At 53.9% G+C, this 20,509-nt stretch overlaps 1 protein-coding gene across 1 annotated transcript; it reads left to right on the top strand.

The window, feature by feature from the left end:
- The first annotated feature begins 68 nt into the window (after positions 1-68).
- On the top strand, positions 69-2,981 carry FZD10 (frizzled class receptor 10). The gene has a single exon (XM_002927138.4). The coding sequence runs from the start codon at positions 162-164 to the stop codon at positions 1,905-1,907; it is 1,746 nt and encodes a 581-aa protein (XP_002927184.3). The 5' UTR covers positions 69-161; the 3' UTR covers positions 1,908-2,981.
- The last annotated feature ends 17,528 nt before the right edge of the window (positions 2,982-20,509 follow it).

The following is a 20,509-nucleotide window of genomic DNA, read 5'->3' as shown; positions in this document are numbered from 1 at the left end:
ACCTCGGCGGGCCGGGGGCGCGGAGCGCAGCGCTCGGGCCGGCCGAGCGGGCATGGGCGGGAGCCGGAGCGGGGACGGGGAGCCGGGGCCCGCAGCCCGAGCTGGGCAGCGGCGGCGCTGAGGGGAGCGGACCTCCCCGCCGGGGTATCTCCGACGCCAGCATGCCGCGTCCGGGCCCCCGCCTGTGGCTGGTCCTGCAGGTGATGGGTTCGTGCGCCGCCATCAGCTCCATGGACATGGAGCGTCCGGGCGACGGCAAGTGCCAACCCATCGAGATCCCGATGTGCAAGGACATTGGCTACAACATGACCCGTATGCCCAACCTGATGGGCCACGAGAACCAGCGCGAGGCCGCCATCCAGCTGCACGAGTTCGCGCCGCTGGTGGAGTACGGCTGCCACGGCCACCTCCGCTTCTTCCTGTGCTCGCTGTACGCGCCCATGTGCACAGAGCAAGTCTCCACCCCCATCCCCGCCTGCCGGGTCATGTGCGAGCAGGCCCGGCTCAAGTGCTCCCCGATCATGGAGCAGTTCAACTTCAAGTGGCCCGACTCCCTGGACTGCAGCAAACTCCCCAACAAGAACGACCCCAACTACTTGTGCATGGAGGCGCCCAACAACGGCTCGGACGAGCCCTCCCGGGGCTCGGGCCTGTTCCCGCCGCTCTTCCGGCCGCAGCGGCCGCACAGCGCGCAGGAGCACTCGCTCAGGGACGCGGGCCCGGGGCGCGCCAGCTGCGACAACCCGGGCAAGTTCCACCACGTGGAGAAGAGCGCGGCGTGCGCGCCGCTGTGCACGCCCGGCGTGGACGTGTACTGGAGCCGCGGCGACAAGCGCTTCGCCGTGGTCTGGCTGGCTGTCTGGGCCGTGCTGTGCTTCTTCTCCAGCGCCTTCACCGTGCTCACCTTCCTCATCGACCCAGCGCGCTTCAGGTACCCCGAGCGCCCCATCATCTTCCTCTCCATGTGCTACTGCGTCTATTCGGTGGGCTACATCATCCGCCTGTTCGCGGGCGCGGAGAGCATCGCCTGCGACCGGGACAGCGGGCAGCTCTATGTCATCCAGGAGGGGCTGGAGAGCACGGGCTGCACCCTCGTCTTCCTGGTCCTCTATTACTTCGGCATGGCCAGCTCGCTGTGGTGGGTGATTCTCACGCTCACCTGGTTCCTGGCTGCGGGCAAGAAGTGGGGCCACGAGGCCATCGAGGCCCACAGTAGCTACTTCCACCTGGCGGCCTGGGCCATCCCGGCCGTCAAGACCATCCTGCTCCTGGTGATGCGCAGGGTGGCGGGCGACGAGCTCACGGGCGTGTGCTACGTGGGCAGCATGGACGTGAACGCCCTCACCGGCTTCGTGCTCATCCCGCTGGCCTGCTACCTGGTCGTCGGCACTTCCTTCATCCTCTCCGGCTTCGTGGCCCTCTTCCATATCCGCAGGGTGATGAAGACCGGTGGGGAGAACACCGACAAACTGGAGAAGCTCATGGTGAGGATTGGAGTCTTCTCGGTGCTCTATACCGTGCCGGCCACCTGTGTGATTGCCTGTTACTTTTACGAACGCCTCAACATGGAGTACTGGAAAATCCTGGCCGCGCAGCACAAGTGCAAAATGAACAACCAGACCAAAAGTCTGGACTGCGTGATGGCCGCGTCCATCCCGGCCGTGGAGATCTTCATGGTGAAGATCTTCATGCTGCTGGTGGTGGGCATCACCAGCGGGATGTGGGTCTGGACGTCCAAGACCCTGCAGTCCTGGCAGAACGTTTGCAGCCGCAGGTTCAAGAAGGAGAGCAGGAGGAAGCCCGCCAGCGTCATCACCAACAGTGGGATTTACAAAAAAGCCCAGCATCCCCAAAAAACCCATCTCGGGAAATATGAAATCCCTGCCCAGCCTCCCACCTGTGTGTGAACTGGCTTGGGGCAGGGGGGCAGTGGGGAGGGAAGGCCGGAGTGGAAAACTTTCCCAGACAGGATACAGTGGCAGTCAGAGCCAAAACGTGGTGCTTTTCCTGCTTGGTTGGTTGGTTGGTTGTTTTGTTTTGTTTTTGTTTTTTTTTTTAATAAAAGTAAAAGAAAAAAGTTCTTACCCTGAAATTCAGGATGCTGTGATACACTGAAAGTAAAAATGTGCTTACAGGCTTTTTTTCGTTTTGTTTTGTTTCCAGAAGGAGCTCCTCGGTTACGTAGCCTCTCGTGTAACTAATTTGTGGCCAAGTAGTCGATTCAGCCCCAGAAGAAGACTTTTGTGTAGAAACTTCCATAAATACATAGCTGCGTGTTTGAGTTGGCTTTGCTACCGTTTACAAGTCGGAGGAGCGGTAGCTTCTTTGTACCTTAAAGAACTTCTGCTGGGAGCATTGGGGGGGGGGGAGAGAGAGAGAGAGAGAGGCAAAGTGGGTCTCCAGCGAGGAACCATCCCAGGGGCCCACCCCCAGGAAGGCTGTGTGTGGGACAGCAGCTTCTGTGCAGACAGGAAGAAAGGGGAGCCCTGACAATTTAACACACTCCAGTGGGTTTGGAGTCACTTAAAATAGACTCCAGCCTCTAGCCTTCACAAATGGGTCTTTCTCCAAGACAGAAACTTCCTAACCTCACATTTGCAAATGCAAACAATGTGCAATACATTTCTTCCCTCTTTCCGTGAAAATGAAAAGAGAAACAAGTATTTTGCTGTATGTAAAGACAACAAAAGAAATCTCAACAAAAGCCCGGAGAGGCCCAGCCCTCAGAAACCCTCTAGTGTTACATTCTGTGGCTTTTTAATGGAAACCAAGCCAATGTTATACATGTTTGGACTGATTTGTGGAAAGGGGGGGGGAAGGGGAGAAAGATCATTCAGAAGTCTCCAAAGGGCTTATTGACTCTTTCTATTGTTAAACAAATGGTTTCCATGAATAGTTCAAGAAGGACCTAAGAGCGCAGTTGACCCCCCGCCGCCCCAGGGGAAGAGTGGTCCTGCTGGGTATATTTGTAATATATGATATTTTTCATGTGCCACTATTTTATTAAAAATAAAGTCTGTTCTTTAGTTTGGTGCCGGTCCCTTGTGCGTTGTGAGGTTTCCCTTCCCTGAGTGTGGAGAGAGCAGAGTGAACTTTCTCCCTCTGCCAGCTTTCAAGCAAATCCTGAGTTGTTTATCTCTAGAGATTACTGGTTATCCGTATGAAATGGCAGATGGGCGGGTGGCAAGGTGGGCAGGATAATTTAATTTCGAGTTTCGGTGGAATGACATGCCAGAAATGTGGAAGGGCTGGAAATCGTTGCTGTGACTTTTGGTAGCTGGATGTGAGGGCCTGGTTGTCAACACCCTTCCTCAGGGAGCACCTGGGCTACTAAGTGTGGCTCAGTCCTGGTGAGCCCGGACCGGCCTGGCGTGATGTCTCCGGGGAATGGGTCCAGCCAAGTCAGAGAATTAAATCAGAGTAGTGATCAGCCCCCAGTGGGCCTGCTGGGGTCACGTGGTACCTAGACAGAGTTCTGTGCCTTAGTCCCAAGTGTACTGGCTTTGCAGCAAGTCTAGGATGTGTTTACAAAACAGATTATAGACCCGGGCGGGAAAAAATCTCTGCCCAGGGAGGCGGGTGGTTAAGGAGAAGTCAGTCAGCTCTGTATGTCTGTGAACTTGGTTCTTCTCCTGTGTTTGCTGTTGGAGCTGTAGAGACCTAGAGTGGCCCAGGTTCAGCAGTCACAGGCACAGCTGAGTCCTAACATGAAGGATCCAAGGGCACAGTCCTGACCTCCTGCCGTGGGAAGTCAGCAGAAAAAACCAAGCTCTCCGTGGGGTCTGGGGTCGTGCTGATGTCAAGCTCCCAGTTGAACAAAGAGCCCTTACGAATTTCAAGCATGTATTAAGCACTTTCTAAGAGGGACAGAAGCTTGGAGTCAGGGCAGCCTGTTTCCCGAAGGGGTGTGTAGGAGTTCAGCCTGATGACTGTAAGACCAGCCTCACGTCGATACCAGAGCTGGACAAAGGTACGGGTCGGCGTGCGAGGGCCGCTGCACCTGGACGTGTGTGGCCCTGGCCTGCCGGAGCAGGGACCCCGGGTGGTTTGGGCTCAAGTTCAAGAACGCAGCTAGGTAGGCAAAGTAATTGAAGATAAAATCCAGAACAGCCTAAAGCACGTTAAAAAAAGCAGAAGAAGAAAGTTTGAAAAAAATGCCCACAAACAAAAACCTATTTGTTGATTGAGCCGGCCCAGTCCCCCCGAAGACCATCTAGGGTGTGTGTATGTACGGAATGCTCCCTTTGGGTGACTCAGGAAGAATAAGAACGACGTGCTTGGAACAGAGCTTTGAAAAGTCTAGAAAGATAACAGTATCAGCTGCTGTGAGCGTCAAACCGATAATGATCCCCCAAGTCCTCAGTTGTAAACTTACTGGACCCATCGGCCACCTAGCGTGTGAACGTGTGTGGGGCAGACCTCAGTCCCGGCGAGAACAGCGGGCCGGCCTTCGTAAGCACCTCTGCCGTTAGTCGTCTAGAATGTGATTCAGTGTGCCCCCCCCCCAACTACAGGGTCCCTGTTCACAAATGTCAAAGGACTTTACATGAGGTCGGGCAGGGGCCCTGGGGCACCGACTCTGCCCGGGATGTGCACCCATAGCCCCAGAAGGGACTTCTGAGCAAACTGTTGCTTGGGGCCGTCTATCTAGGAGCCACAACCTGATTTGGGGTCACATACAGATAATTCGCGAATTTCAGGAGAAGCGTTTAAGGCTCCGAGGTGAGAAATCTGCAAACCCTGCTGCTGGGCCATGGGTCCTCTGTAGCTGGACTCAGGACTTGGAAAGGAATGGTCGATTGCCTTAATGTGGAGATTTCTCAGCCTCCCGGCCTCAGCGCCAGGGAAACGGAAACGGAAACCTGCTTCGGGTGACAGATCCGGGTGGTGAGGTCAGAGTTAGAAGTGCGGAGAAGGTGGCTGCCCAAAATCACACTGCAGGCCATCCGGGCATTCCTTCCTTTGGCACTCACCACCTCGTCCGAGCCAGGGCCCGGGAAACGGGCAAGCGCACCCAGCCCTTGGCTTCGAGGTCACCGCCTGGTACCGGAGACCCGCACAGCGGGAAGGGGGCTCATGGGGGCGCATCTCCATGCGTATCTACTTTGAGTGGGGGAGGCCTCCCAAGAAGGGCTCAAAGTGCACGGAAAGCACAGAATCCAACCTGAATAATTTCGTGGCCGGAGCCGAAGTTAGGAACAGGGAATCAAAGCCTCCGCGTGGACCTGGCCTGTGCCCGGGACCTAGCTGCAGGTTTCGGGGTGTAATTACAGCTTCAACAGTAGCAGTGACAATCGGTCCAGTGGGGCTTGGGGAGCACGGCCCGTGTGCTGAGGGCTTTACAGGCTTGTCTCCTTTCATTATCACTCAGGTGCTCTTACCAGCCCCACTTTACCCAGAGAGGTTCAGTAAATTCCCAGGGGCACACAGCAAGTACAAGTTAGAGCCAGGACCGGAACCAGGCACCCTGATCCCAGATCCCAGAGCACCGACTCGGTCAGTAACTGTTGGATGAGGGGATGATGGCTAAGCACTTGATGCCGGTTTCCAGGCTTAGGCAGTTTAATGGACTCGTTCAGTCGGCTGTCACGCTCTGGCCGTACTGTTCTCAGCCCCGTCTTACAGATGAGGACGAGAGACCACAGAGAAGGCAAGACACGGGCCCAAGGCCACGCGGGTAGCAAGCAGGGGCTGGGAATGTGGTTCCAAACCCACACTCCTGACTACTAGCCCACCCCCCACCCTAACCTGTGCATCTAGTAAATGGGGCTTGACGGGGGCCCTCCATGCCTGTGCTGCGAGGAAGGCACAGGGCGAGCTGGCACGGAATGCGCGTGGCCTTGCCGGCACGGGAGACGGGAACAGAGGAGGGGGGTGTGGCGAATGGCGCTCTGCCGCGGTTGCAGAGTGAGCCGGAGAGTGAGCACCTGGAAGCAGGGGCAGCAGGGCTGGGTTCATGCCAAGACAGGCCAGAGGGGACAAGCGGTCAGGGGTGGCCACGGTTCTGACTTGGGGGGTCCGGTGGCATTTACCAAGACAGGAGGAAGGAAACAGAAGTGTTGGTGGAGAATGGAAGATGGATGCAGGGTAGACAGTTTGGGTCAGAGGGGCCTCTGATACGTCGGGGGGGAGGTCAGTCTGCAGGCTGGGAAGGGGGCTGGAGGCACAGGTGGATGTCCCCAAATGGTCAGATTAGAGGGGAGGTTAACTAGGAGCAGAGAAAGGAGGAGGGGGAAGATGATAGAGGGAGGAGGGGGTAGGAAGGTAAGAATAGGAAGCAGTGGGGAGGAAGGCAGAGGGGGAAGAGGGAGGAAGAGAGAGGAGGGAGGGAAGAGGAGGGAAGGGAGGAAGGAGGGGGGAGGAGGGCAGAGCAGGGAGGAAGAGAGGGAGGGAGGAGGGAGTGGGAAGGGGGGAGCACAGGTAGAGGAAGAGGAGGCCTCAGAGGGAGCTTGAGGAAGAGCAGTCCCCTAACTGCTGGGCTGGGTTTCTCATCCGTAGTGGAGGATGGCAGGAGATTATGTAATGGTCTCATCTTGAGTCGGAACACGTGATCCAGATAGAGGTAAGGGGAGCTCGGAGGCTGGAAGCCCAAGCATCCCTCCCCTCTACCCTGCCGAGCCCTGAGCCCGGGCATTCACGTCTCTCTTTCATTTAACCCCAGGGCCACCCAAGAAAATTAAAATGATCTCCACAGGCTGATAGTCTTTAATGCTCTACCAGAGCTCACGGGGATGCTGCTTCCAGAAGTATTCTCCAAGTATTCTCCTATTTCCTGTATTATTTCCTTGACAGGAAGAGAGGAGGACAGAAAGGAGGAGCAGATGGGGGCATCCACGGGCCCCTAACCCTTACAGGGGTGGGGATAGAATATGGTTTGGGACTGAGCCCCGTCTCGCCCCTACTAGCCCAGGTTCCAGCCTGACTTGGCCCTTGGACAAGCTGCTGGACTTTCCTGCCTCCACTGCTCCATCTATGAAATGGGGGTGTTGCTGGTGCCTCCCTCACTAGATGCTCAGTGTCCTAAGTGACCTAATTTATTAGTGTGTGTTCTGCCCAACTGTCCAGAGACGGAGTAAACTCCCATGTGCACAGCCCTCAGAGGGCGAACTGGCAGAGGGCAAACACTCAGTGAAGGCTGCTGGTATCATGCTGCTTGCCCCCCCTACCCCAGAAAGTCAAACCCAGCATGCTAATGAGTAATGATCTTTAAAAAGAATGAGGGATTTTTTTTCCCCAGAAACACTTTCCCAATGCCGTGTTCGGGTTACACAGAATACCCACTGATCTTTCAAGTTGAAAAGGCAGGCGCGGTGTCTGTGCAGTTGGAGAATACGCTGTCTTCCTCTTTGAACGCAATAACATCACACTCACCTCGCAGGGAAGCGGACCTCAGGCGCGCACACTCTGTACGCAAATGCGCGGAGACGGCGGTAATGTGCCGGTGGAGGAAGCACGGCCAGCCTTCAGGGAAGCTCGCCAGCACACTCCGGGCGAGCACACTCCGGCAACATAGTGCGGAGTGTTTTTCATGTTTTATTAAGAGTGTGAAGGCCAAGCTGGAGGGAGGAGGGAAGGAGGCGTTTGAAATCTGCACAGATTAAGTTTCCGCTGCTGCCGAGGTGAGCCTGGGTAATTGGGGACTCCAACAGTCCCGCCCCTGGGAAGGTGATGCTCCCAGACCCCGCAGATAACCACAGCCGAGGCGGACTTCTCAAAAGTCCTGGAGTTTCGCTTTGTTATTAGAAGACATTTTTTGCAGGGCGGAGGGCGGATACCAAGCTCACATCCAGAGGCTCTGGCACGGAAACACTCCCTTCCGTCTCCCACGAAGGCACTTCTGCAGTCGGTGGCTTCAAGGAACGCTGTGATGATGGATGAGGGGCTCTCAGGCGCTCTCTGGCGAGAGGGGTCTCTCCCAGCAGATGTCCTCAGACCGGGGGGGGGGGCACTTTATGGTGTTTGGGGGAATGTTTGCACTAAAAAAAAAAAAGAAAAAACAAGGAAGGAAAGAAACAAACCCACTTAATAAACCTATCCTAACAACGTTTTAGTATTTTAGGCAGAACTACAAAGTTATCACCCCTGACAGATGATCGACCGGCGTGCGCTTTGAAAGGTGGGTGCCGGTGATTACGAGGTGCAGGTGCCGACTTTGATCAGAAGAGACAAGCGCCTGGGTAGCCGGCGCTCTCCTCCCTTGCTCACCCCCGGGGCAGCGCAGCACCTGTTTACCTCCCAGGCCCGCCCTCTCATAAAACACTTGGATTTTGCTGGCTTTGAGCAAGATTTTTCATTTGCAAATGGCTTTTCTTCCTACCGCTCATCTGGAGCAATATTACCAACCTTGTGTCAATGCCATCTAGGTGTCCTTGGATGTCAGGCCATAGCAGAAGGCTTAAATTCAGAAACCATTTAGGCCAGCTGAAACTTTTTTTTTCTTTCTTAAAGGGACTTCCTTAAGTATTGAGAAGATGAATGCCAACTTGCTCTTCCATGCATGGCCTAGCACACAGAGAACATGAGAGATTTACAAAGGGTTTGTGATTCTCCTTTGCTAGAAGGGTGGCACAGGTCTACACAGACAAAAACGAACACAACAAGAATGAAAGGAAAAGGTCCACTGTAGAACATACCATTCTTCTAAGGGTGTCAGGATTTGTAGCCTTTTTTTTCAATTAATAAAGCCCAACGCTGCAGCAATGTTCAGGGGATTGAATCACATCTCTTGGGTAATAGAGGGCATTAGGGAGAAAAACATAAGAGAGGAAGGGGCATCAGGAAAAGTTGGAAGTGTATTTTAATTTCCAGCCCAGCTCTGCCTTCTAAAGGTTTTATTCTTGTAGGTAAGATGATCCCATTGGGTGAAGACTGTGCATTATCACTCAGTCTGGTCAATGAGGTGGGATAGAAGACCGGGTGTGTGTAGATGGAAGTCAGGGAAGGTTCTAGGGAAGATTTTGCTTCATAACGAAAGGACAGATGATGAGGAAGCCTGTCTATCCTTCTCCGGCATATAAGTAGTGTGTGAAAGTTGTACGTGGAGTTGTTGCAACCATTTTGTAACCGTGAGGCAATAAACTCGGTATTCAAGCCAGCACTCTGAGCATGGAAAGAGCCAACTTCATGACGACATCATTAAGCTCCTGCACCTCCAGGCTTCTTGTTATTTGAGGTAATTAGCTACTTGCATTCTCTGAGAGTCCACAAGTTGGGTGTCCTATGACTGGTAGGAAAATATATTTGATATGGTCAACTAGTCCAGTGCTTCTGAAATCTTAATGTGCATGGAAGTCACCTGGGGCTCTTGAGAAAACACAGATCCTAAATCTGTAGGTCTGAGTGGGACCCAAGAGTCTGCATTTGTAATAAAGTCGCAGGTGGTGTTGATGGTGCTGGTTCTCCTGACCTAGTTTGAGTGGCAACCCACCACCATGTGAAGTTTAAAGCCCCTGCGCCTTACTCCTGGCCAGGATTATACGGACTTCTCTTGGGCACAACCACTTGTGTGTCCTATCTTGGAGTAGCTCTCAGTCTTTAAACGTGTCTTATGCTGAGTTAAAATCTGCCTCCTCATGACCGTTTCCTCTCGGCTCGACTTCGGCCACATGGTCTGATCTGCTTCATTTCATCCATTTTCCACTTGAAGCCCCGGTATCTTTAAAGTTGAGTATTACGTGCTCCCTGCGTCTATTTTGATCCTTAAAACTGTTGCCCAAAACACTTGGTTTCACCTTGCTGCCTGTCCTCACGGTGTGTTGACCTCGTCTAGAGTCTTGTTCAGGAAGGGTGCACACAAGTGGATACAGCCATCCGGGAGCCATCTAACAAGGACTCAGTTCGGTGGGATCACAGGACGTCCACAGCAAACATTACACACGATACTGGGACACTAGAGGCACTTTTAGGAATGCCGGAATAGCGCAAGGATCTCGACTATTATCTACCACTACCCTGGACATGGTCGACCACGCAGCAAGCCAAGAGAAGGAGAGAGAATTTAAGACCATTGGAAGCTGTCATTATTTGCAGATGATGTGATTGAAAAGATAATTAGCTTAAAAGAGAATCCATCCGAACAGAATAGAATTGATGAGGAGACTAAGAGAAAACAAACCTACAGAATCAGCAGCTTCCTTATAAACGAGCTGAAAATATAAATGAAGCAAAGACCACCTTTGCAGAACCTATGAAAGGCCTGGGTTAACTCTCAAGAAGCAAACCAAGGAGGCGCGAGGCCTTTTGAAGAAAATGCCACTGTGTTTCTGAAAAGCATAAATAATTGGCTAAATATCTGCAGAATTAGGTACTGGGTCAATATGTCCATTATCCCCAAATTAATTCCTAAATATAATGTAATTTCTATGGAAAAATCTGTATTTTCTTGGACTCTCCAAAATGATATTAAGCCATCAAATTTGAGCAAATACCCAAGGCAGGGAAAAAACTGAAACCATGGTAAGAAAGAGCTTAATTCTATCAATAGTCAATGCCCTTTAAGCTGCAGTGATGAAAACAGTATGGAAAAAGAGCATTAAAATATGCAAATTGATGGGACAAAATGCAAGGTGCAGAAAGAGTCCTAAACGCATTTGGACCTGTATTTCAAACAAATAAGAAAGAATGGGTTATTCGATCAATAGCATTGAGGCTTGTTTTAGATTTGGGGACATTTTTATATCAAATCTCTACCTCATACCTTTTATCAAAGTCCACTTGGGACTGTCAGAAAAATGAAAAGTAAAATTAAAACTACCCTCAGGGGGAAAAGGTTATCTAAAATTTTCCTTCCATGGAAAGAAAATGCTGGCGAGTACTGTTTATCACTCATCAGGAGTCTTCTTAGCACAACACCAAAGCCAAAGGCATTTTTAAAAAATCATGATTTGACTACATCTCAATTTAAAATTCTGTATGGCAAAATAATAATTAAAAAAAATTCTCCATAAACAAAATAAAAAGCAAGAGCTGTAGTTTTCCTTCCCGGGTCTATACACAGGCAATTCGGATGAGAAGAAATACCAATCATCTGTAAACCCGTGGAAAGATAGTGAAACTCATTAGTGGTAATCAAAGGGTATGTGTGTGAAAAAACCATTATTTCTGCCTAAGAGATTGGCCCTTTCTTTTTAAGGCTGATAATACCTAGATTTGGCTTGGGTGGAGAGAAATGGGGTCCCCTTGCCACACGGGTGGTCTATAAAGTACACCACCCTCAGCAGAGCAAATGCAATGTGTACCCAACACCTTTGGAAATAGACACACCCTGTGAGCCAACAATCCTACTTGTATTAAATGTGTTGGAAATTGGGAACAACCTACATGAATACCAGCAGGCTGACTGTTCGATTCAACTGTGGTAAATCCTTAGACAATCGTGTAGTCATCGCAGTAATTATGTAGAAACATGTTATAAACATGGGCGAGGGGCCAACCGTAGGACTAACTGGCGACCAGCAGCCACAATGGGCCAATACAACCCCCGGGCTGTTTGTGATCGGAGTGCGTTCTGATGGGTCTATACCTACGTCACATCAGTTGTTAGACATTGTGAATAGTAATCCACTGTTAATTGAACGAGGCAGGTTATATAACACATTCTGTGCATTACCATTTCCTTTTTTGTAAAACGGGCACATGTACCTGGGAAGACTCACAGTGGTTATCTATGCTTGGCAGGATTCATGGATAATCTTTACCTTCTTCTTCATGCTTTCTCAATTTCAGTTTTTGGTGATAAATATGCATTATGTAGATAGACTGATAGGATGATAGATGAAGGATGGATGGATGGACTGATGGAAGGGTGGATGGATGGATGGATGGATGGATGGATGGATGGACGGATGGATGGACAGATGGATGGATGGATGAATGGATGGACAGATGGAAGGGTGGATGGATGGACGGATGGATGAATGGATGGATGGATGGACAGATGGAAGGGTGGATGGATGGACAGATGGAAGGGTAGATGGATGGATGGGATGGGTGAGAAAGAGTTTGCAAACTAGTAAAAACAATAGGATAATTGCCTATTTCCTTGTAGATCAGAGGCTGCAAATCCAAATGCCTTAGGGGCTCAGAAAACAAGAGGTGAAGCAGTTAGTGTGAGAAAATCAACAAGGAGTGTTACAGGGTCTCTAGGATGTGTGTGTCCTATCTGAAAGGGTATCTACAGCTAAGTTCTAAACCACTGCAGCATTGCAGATTTGGGAGCTTGGTGTTAACAGAAATTCTGATTTTTCAAGATCAACCAGAAATCTTGATTTTTTTTTAAGGGGGGGGTCAAGTCTCCCGCTTTTAAATGTGGACAATGAATCAAAACTTGTAAAAACAGTGTGCAGGACAAACGAGCCATGTGTGCTGGCCTCACATGTGAATCCCCCGTTCTGGACCCCAGACTTTTGTTAATGTAAGTGAGAATTACACCAGCTTTCCAGTGGCTCCTGGTGAGAACGACTGAAGTTGGGCTCTCTCTCTGCTGTCTTCCGAAAGTATGGGGCACCTCAACGGCTTCACCTCACCCTGTTCCCGTAAGAGTGCGCGTCCCCGCACCCGAACACAAGGACTAGAGTTACTCTGTTCCCTTTCCTTCGCCAACCTCACCTTCGCCCCTTTGCTCCTCTTTGGCTCCCTCTTCTTGGACGTGCTTGGTTCCGAGCTCTTTCTGATGCCTGTTCTGTCATTCAACATGTATTGTTCTTTGCCAGTCTCTGTCGTCCACAAGTTGACACTTTTTTCCTGGGGCCTCCTGGCCTCACAAATTCATGGGTCCTCTTCTTGTGGGGGTGAGTGGGTCTTCCAATTCCTCAGCTCTGCTGTCTGGGGACGACCAGGTAACGGCTGCCCGACGGCAGGTGGTTCTCTGTCAGCCTGGCTTTATTTCCGGCCTGGGGTTCCGACGGCACGGGGGTGGCTTTGGGGGCATCGGCCTGTCCCTCAGCGCTGACGTTCTTGGGGGAATGCTGCAGGAGTGCGGGAGCTGCTTGTGGGCGCCGCCGTGAGCCTCCTTCCCAGCTCCGCGTGCAGCCGGGCGGGACAGTCACACCACCGAAATCGGCAAGTCCCCCAGAGTGGGCTGTGCGACCCTTTGGGGAGCTGCCTGCTAAGCTTCTTCAACACGCCCCCTGACCCATCTTTGTCTTTACTGTCAGGTAGAAACCCAGGCAGCCTAGTCTTCAAGGTGTGAACAGAGGGCATGTGTTATAGACAAATTTCTCACACCTCCCACGTTCTCATAGTTGCCTGATGTGTGTCCTATTCTTACAGTAATTACGACAAAAAAGAGCAGAAATTGCAATGATTCCTGCCCCCACCCTCACCAGGATTCATTTGCCCCTTTTTATTCTGTGCGGGGGTCCGTGTGGTTAGGGGGATGCAGGCCCCATCTGGTGTCCCCTGGCTCACTCCATCCAGCTCCCCGTGGAGGTGGGCACATCTCCGTCACGCGGGGGGCACAGGCCCTCCTTCGCTGGGGTGGGGGTGGGGGGGTCAGGTAACATGGCTACGCAGGACCTGAAAGTGTCACCACTGTTTTTTGCTGGAATTAGGGCCCGCAGCCTGAAGACAGGGACACCGCTCCGAGGGAAGGTATTTTCAGAGATTCTGAACCAAAGCTGTGCTCACGTCATGAACCTCTGAGGCGATCTTTCTGTTAGATCTACCACGGGCTTTTCAGTCCAGAAATTGCTTTTTAGACAGGACCGCAGGGTTTCCTGCTCCTCGCAAGCCCCTGACTTGGGAGCCCAAATCCGCACGGAAGCGGCTCGCCACTCTTTGGTCAGAGAGCCAAAAGGGGCAAGCGGATTCCTCGGCCGCTCTGTGGCCCGCAGCTCAAAGCGGATACTCTCGGCAACCCCTTGGCTTGCTGGTGACCTGCTGAGGCAGGATTCTGGAAGGCTGGGCTGGCTTGTTAGGCTCTGATGGCCTTGCCGATGGCTGGGGCTGGAGCATCTCCTTCCACTCTCGCTTCCCTGGCATATCCGGCACCTTGGCAGCCTTCCGCCGCACGGTGTCCCAAGCTCCAGGGCCCCCCTCGTGGGACGCCAGCCTCAACGCGGTCAGGATCCGCAGATAGACGGCCGCCTCTGCCCAGGGCGCGTGTCCCAGGGCCCGGTTCCCGGATATTGGCCCCTCCCCCCGGGGACTGTCTGTTGAAGGACTCTCAGAGCCCACCTAGATTCAAGGAGAGAAGTTGGTCCCTGCCAGGGAGACGGGGTGCACCAAGCTCATTCAGAGCACGGCAGAAACATCCTCCCTCCACCCCCTGCCACGGGCTGCCCGTCTTGGTGTCTCTCTGTGGGATCATTTGTCCTTGTTAGAAGCGTGCGGTCCCTGTCTTTGGTGCGTGCTGACGTTTAGCCCCCGAAGAGGCTGCGTGGGGCAATTGTGTCCCGCGTGCTGATGAGCTTGGAGCCGCTGGGGGACCCCAGGTCTGGCCTCCAGGCCGACGAGGACGGACCCTTTTTGTGGGCTGTGTCTGTTTACTTCTGGAAAAACCTGGCTTCCTGTTCTTAAGGGGGAACAGGTTTAAAAGGCCTCATAAAAATGTGCTCAAAGCCGCTTAACATCAAATGGCTCTCGCAGGGCAGCATCTGATGAGTTAAGTGTAAAGGAATCAGAAACAGAAGGGTTGAATTTCCTCGCAGATACACAGAGGTTATAAATTAAGGGGGAAGAATCATGTCAAAACACGTTCTGGCAGCCAGCCAGCCCTGAAAACGTTTGAAAATCGGTTTTGAGATGGTGGGTGTCCCCGTGCCCTATCTCCCTGCATCCCCTCTGGTTTATTTATTTTTAAATACACGGCAGCGGAATTGCAGACAGGGGAGCAGTTCTAACTGGAGTCTGACCAAATTTTTAAAAAGTTTTCTTCCTGCAGGATGGTCCCGCGCGGAGATGCCCACCACGTTTGTCTTGTGTTGGTTTTCACTGAGATTTCGAAGAGAGGGCCGTGGTTTTATAGCTGTTGGTATGGTTCTTATTCAGATTAAGGCTCCAGGAAGGATAAAGCTCATTAAATTCAGTGCACGACCAGGGAATGGCTACGTGGCCTTTCTTTCACCTGTTTTTGGGAGATTTATGCACCTACAGCCTTTTCATCTGGCCACGGGCAGGGCTTGCGTGTGGACGGAGACGTGGGAGCCACTGTCTGTAGGAGACGTACCCACGACAGGAAACAGAGGCTGTCTTCCCAGGGAAAATGTTCGTGATCTCGGAGGGTGAAGACCGACATGCACCGCTGGTCTTCTGTTAAGCTTTGCATTTTCAAGACTTTAAAAATGTCATAGTTATTCACTGTGGACACTCCGATGCCAGACGAAAACGGAGTTTGTAAGCGCACACGTGTCCAGCTAGCAAGGGTCATTCCTTGCGTCACTGGAAAAGGATGGCGAGCCCTGGGCAGGTTGAGGACAGAGCCAGAATGCAAGGGGTCCTCAGTGAGGACATTCCCTCCCATCCTTAAAAGATCAGATTGGCGGGAGGAATGTTTGCCTAAGCAGCTCCACCCACCAGCTCCGTCACGGCTCCCCCGCAACACAGCAGAGATGGGAAGGACTGATCACCAGGACCCGAAAAACAGCATGACCTGTACTTCCCAGCCGCCTTAGGCCTAGGTGCAGGCCAGCCAGGCGCTCACTGTTCCTAGAGACACCTTTAAGTTAGTGCTCCAGGGCCATGTGGCCGGGTGGAGAGGGGGACACAGGGGTCCGTACGAGGACAGCCAGGCCATTCAAGCGTCAGGACGTTACTTAGCATCAGCTGGATGTCCATGTCTATACTGTCTCTGTGCCGGGTACTTGGTAGGTCTGGTTCCTCCAGGAACCCATGCTGGGCTGCTGCTTCTCCATGTGCCCCTGCCTGTCCGCTGTGCTCCCTGCTGTTCCCCCCGGGATGCTGACCCCTACTCACTCTCCCGGAGCCTCCGTGATCTGGTTGCCAGTGGGTTTTCCAGGGGCATGTGGCGGGGGGGGGGGTCAGGCCCTCGCTCTGCCGCACTCCTGGCCCGCCTGACCCGGCAGTGATGGTTTCCCTCTCCCCAGAGTCCTGCTCCTGTCTGCCTGTGGCTCCTGTCCCTGGGGGTCAGCCGTCTGCAGTTCCCCTCGCTCACCTCTCCCCTGCCCTGCGGGCCAAGGCATCACGATGCCCACTTGGCTGTCGGCTGAGCCCTGCCATCCGCTGCTGTCCCCCAACCCCACCGCACTTGGATAGGGGGTCCATGCCTTAGATGCTCTCCAGGTAAGCCCCATCTTCATGAGTCCGGGGGCCTCTAACGGATCACCGCAGGCTGGGGAGCGTGGACTTCTTGGGGCTCTGGAGGCTGGGCGTCCCAGATCCCGGTGCTGGCCGGTTCTGTCCTGGCCCACAGATGGCCACCGACTTGCTGTGTCCTCCCGCTTCCCCCGTGTGGGCGGAGACCCCACTGCCTTCCGCCTCCTGTCAAGGCACCGACCCCGTCCACAGGCCCCACCCTTAGGACTGCACCTAAACCTCATCGCCCCCAGCGGCCCCGCCTCCTCCCACCCTCCCACTGGGGGTTAAGGCTTCAACAAAGGCCCTTCGCAGGGGGGTGCGGACACAAACATTAGAGGAGCCCTGGCTGCTACACATGCCCTTGCATTAAATGATTCCCTCCATTTCCGCGTTACTGAAGAGCGAGGCTAGCTATGCGTGACAGAAACAGACGAACCTTACAACCGCACGCGAATTAGAGCTCACAGCATTTGCTGAACGCGGTCTTCGTTCCCACGGCCGGCCGTGCGGTGCTGTCCCCACTTTACAGAGGGATAATGAGGACGGAGAGAGGAAGGAGCGGACGCTTACATAACAGAGCAGTTACTGATTTCCCCAGGCTTCCGAGCATGAGCCTAAACGGCCGGGGTGCTCAGCGAATCTGCAGATTTCTTTTTAATTAGAGCACGAGACACAGAATAAGACAGTGAGTGGCAAGGTCTGCGGTGCTCTCCCCCGAAGTCAGGAGAGAACGAGCAGCAGACACAGGCAGGTACACGCATCGGCAATGTCATCTCCTAAATATAGCACCAAACCCAGCTGCGTGGGGCCGCTCACTGTTTGCGACCTGATTGTTTCAAGGCTTGTACCCTGGGGGCGGAGATGCCGCCTCTCTGTTTCTCCTGACATCCCGCCTATCGGAGGTGTGTGCAGCCGTCCACACCTGCCCAGGACAGAGCCGGGCGCCCACCTGCAGGCCAGGCTGTCCCCAGCTCCGAGGCTCAGGGACGCAGGTCTTTCTAGAACAACCGCTGTGTTGTTCACCCTGAGAGCCGTTCTCTGGGACACACCCTGTCGGCCGCATTTATTAACATCGTGGAAGTCCCAATGTTCTCCGATTCGGCCCACTGCCCACCTGCTTCCCTCCCCATCCATGCTCAGGTTGGTTTTTCTTTAAATAATGTATTGAGGTGAAATTCTCTTACCATAAAATCAAGTATTGAAAGTGAACAATTGAGGGCTTTTCAGTTCCTTCACAATGTTATGCAAACCACCCACCACCTCAGTGGGTTCCAAAACCTTTCCATCCCCTCCTCAGGAGTACCAGCCACAAACTTCCTGGAGAAGCCCTCGGACAGGCCCCCTCCACCGCTCAGGGCTCAGAACGCAGGACACAGGCCCCCTCCACCGCTCAGGGCTCAGAACGCAGGACACAGGCCCCCCTCCACCGCTCAGGGCTCAGGACACACGCAGGCACCCTCCACCGCTCAGGGCTCAGGACGCACGATTATTCTCATCATCTGACTGTCACTCCTGCCTTGAACCCAAACCTATGCCCTCCTCTAAGATGGAGGCCTTGTTTAATTCTCTCTCCCATCCCCTCCTGAATTTCCCACAGCTCATTTTTCCATTTCCCCCATCACTTAATGATTAAACCCCCTGCAGGGGACTGGATTGTGTCCCTCAAAAGGTATGCCCACCTCCGGACATCTGCTTCTATGGATGTGACCTTCTTTGGAAACAGGGTATTCTCATATGTCAAGTCAGGGGACTTGGGATGTGATCACTGGGTTCAGGGGGTTTTCATAGGAGGAGGAAGGAGGTAGAGACACGGAGACCCAGGGGAGCGGGCGAGGGAAAGACAGAGGTCAAGACTGGAGAGATGCAGCCCCCAGGGAGGGCCGCCCGGGGACCCTGGGAGCCCACGAGGCAGGAGGGGTGCTCCTCGAGCCCCAGAGGGAGCGCGGCCCTGCCCACACCTTGCTTTCACGCTTCTGGCCTCCAGAGCTCCGAGCGAATGGCTTTCTGCTGTTCGAAGCCACCCGGTTTGTGACTGTTTGTTACCGTAGCCCCAGGAAACCAGTACAGCCCCGCAAGCGTGCTTATAGAGTGGACGTCGGAAACATAGGTGCGCAAGCCACGTGGCTCAGTCCAAGCCCACCTCCTGGCCTCACCAGCTGGGGGACCGTGCGCTTTGAGTCCGTGCGGCTCACTGGTAACTGAGCACACGAAGAAACCACTCCTGGGGCAGTGAGGACCACGTGAGTCCATCCATGTGTGCCTGTTCAGAACACCCCAGGGACTCAGGGCTGGGGAGCTATTTGCCACACTGCTTCCAGCCCCGTCTTCTCAGCCCATCAACGGTTCACACGTGATCCAGCTCAGGCCCTCGGCCCACCTCCAAGCCCTCCTTCCCTGTGCTCCTGTATGTGGGGAATGTTGGTTCAACGTTTGTCTCTAACAGCACCCTGCTGCTCTCTTCTGCATTCATGCAGGGCCATGGACCAGGCTGGCAGCCCCCTGTCTGGAGCTGTGTGGACGCCTGTCCTCGGTCTGCTCACCGGAAGTGACTTCCACCCCCGAATGTGCAGCAGAGTTTCCATGAAGTCCAGGGGTGTGGTCTTCTCCGGAGTCCTGCTCTCCCTGGAGAGCCTCAGCTTCAGGGAGCCCCGGGTCCATGCCTGCATATTTCCGAGGTCAGCTACTCCTGCATTCCCTCCATGATGGCACCCACAGATTTCGCACCTCCCAAGCTGAGGCTCAGAGAGAAACCCAAAGGTGGCCTCACAGCACACCCCCCCCCCCGATCCTGCATGCGGTGCCCTGTGCATCCGGAGATGGTACTGGGGACACCTTTCCTGTGGTCCCCTTCCCCCCAGCAGCAGTCATGCTGGGGCTGGGGGCTTTGCTGTGTCTGTCAGTTGCAGCCCCTGAGTCCCAGCTGCTGTCTACATGCAAGACTAGTAGGAACGGGACGAGTCGGGAGCTCATTGGGCGAAAAGCACATGCCTGCCAGGCCCACCACCCCAGATCCTCAGGTCCTGGGCACTCAGTATGCAGTCTTGCCGCATGATATGAACAAAACAGTCGGCAGAGTCCTGGGCCTCAGGCTTCATGCTCTTAGAAATGTGGGGCATGCACGGTCACGTGCTGTCCCTGTTTGTCTCGGGTTACTGACATGTCCGCATCCCCGAGGGATGTCTTGTCTGTGCTGTGCGGGGACGTGGGTGGGAGCGGGCCTGCAACCTGCCGGGTCCCTCACTCCACCTGGCCGTGCCCCCTCGCTCCAGCATCGGCCCCAGCCCCAGGGACCAGAGGGATGGAACACCCCTGCCTAGGGAAATGGGTCGTGTGGGACGCAGAGCCATGTCTCGAGTGCAGTCGCGTTTGAAGTGCACAGCGTCACAGATCCCAGAGGCCACACAGCAGACAAGACTGGGCCCTCCCCACCTCCCCACCACTCCGCAGCTCGCGCTGACTCAGGCTTTGGGGGCAAACAGACAGGAACAACTGCACCTCGTTTGTAATGAAATACTGACTTCAAAAGGCTGAGCAGCTGTTTCCTGGGACTGGGTGCCCAGCTCCAAAGCCCCTGTGCTCCTGGCCCATGCCGGACGGTGCCGGCCACGGAGCAAAGTCGAGGAGGACATTTGACCATCTGAGTCCCGGAAGCCAGGCCAGTGACCTTAGGACCTTTGTCACGATTTGCTAAAACCCCTTTCCCACAGGACAATCAGCACATGAATTTCTCAGCCTGCCGGTCCGCTCAGGTTTTCCCGCTGAGCCCACTTCCCGGTACCTGGGTAGCAAGCAGCAGAACTAACTCTACAGCCATCTTCAACAAAAGGGGAATTTGGGGGAAGGGGGTGGAGGCAAGTTCGTAGGAGGCTGGAAGTCCAGGACTGGGAAACAGGAACCACAGGGCAAGTGTGCTCCGTCCCCAGGTTCTGTGTGGCCACAGTGAAAAGAACAATGTCCAACTGCCTCCACTTGTTTGCATCCCTCGCTCTAGAGTCCCAGCTGAGCTGGTCCCACGGGCCAAGCCTATGCTGGATGCCATCCCAAGCCCAGCCAGGTCAGAGAGAGGAAGCTCTCTGGGCTTCCGTAGTGGGAAGATGAGTTTCTAAGAAGCCTGGCCCTGACTGATAGACTTCCTTAGAAGACAGGGCTGGATGGTGGCTACCCCCCTCCCGCCCCCAGGAAAGCATCAGCAGGGTACAGGAACACCGCAGGTGCTGGGGAGCCAGGTAGGTAGTAAGTCAGTGCCGACTGGCAC

Source organism: Ailuropoda melanoleuca, chromosome 12 (assembly GCF_002007445.2).
Source record: "Ailuropoda melanoleuca isolate Jingjing chromosome 12, ASM200744v2, whole genome shotgun sequence".
NCBI classification, from domain to species: domain Eukaryota; kingdom Metazoa; phylum Chordata; class Mammalia; order Carnivora; family Ursidae; genus Ailuropoda; species Ailuropoda melanoleuca.
This window is presented reverse-complemented; position numbering and strand designations above follow the sequence as displayed.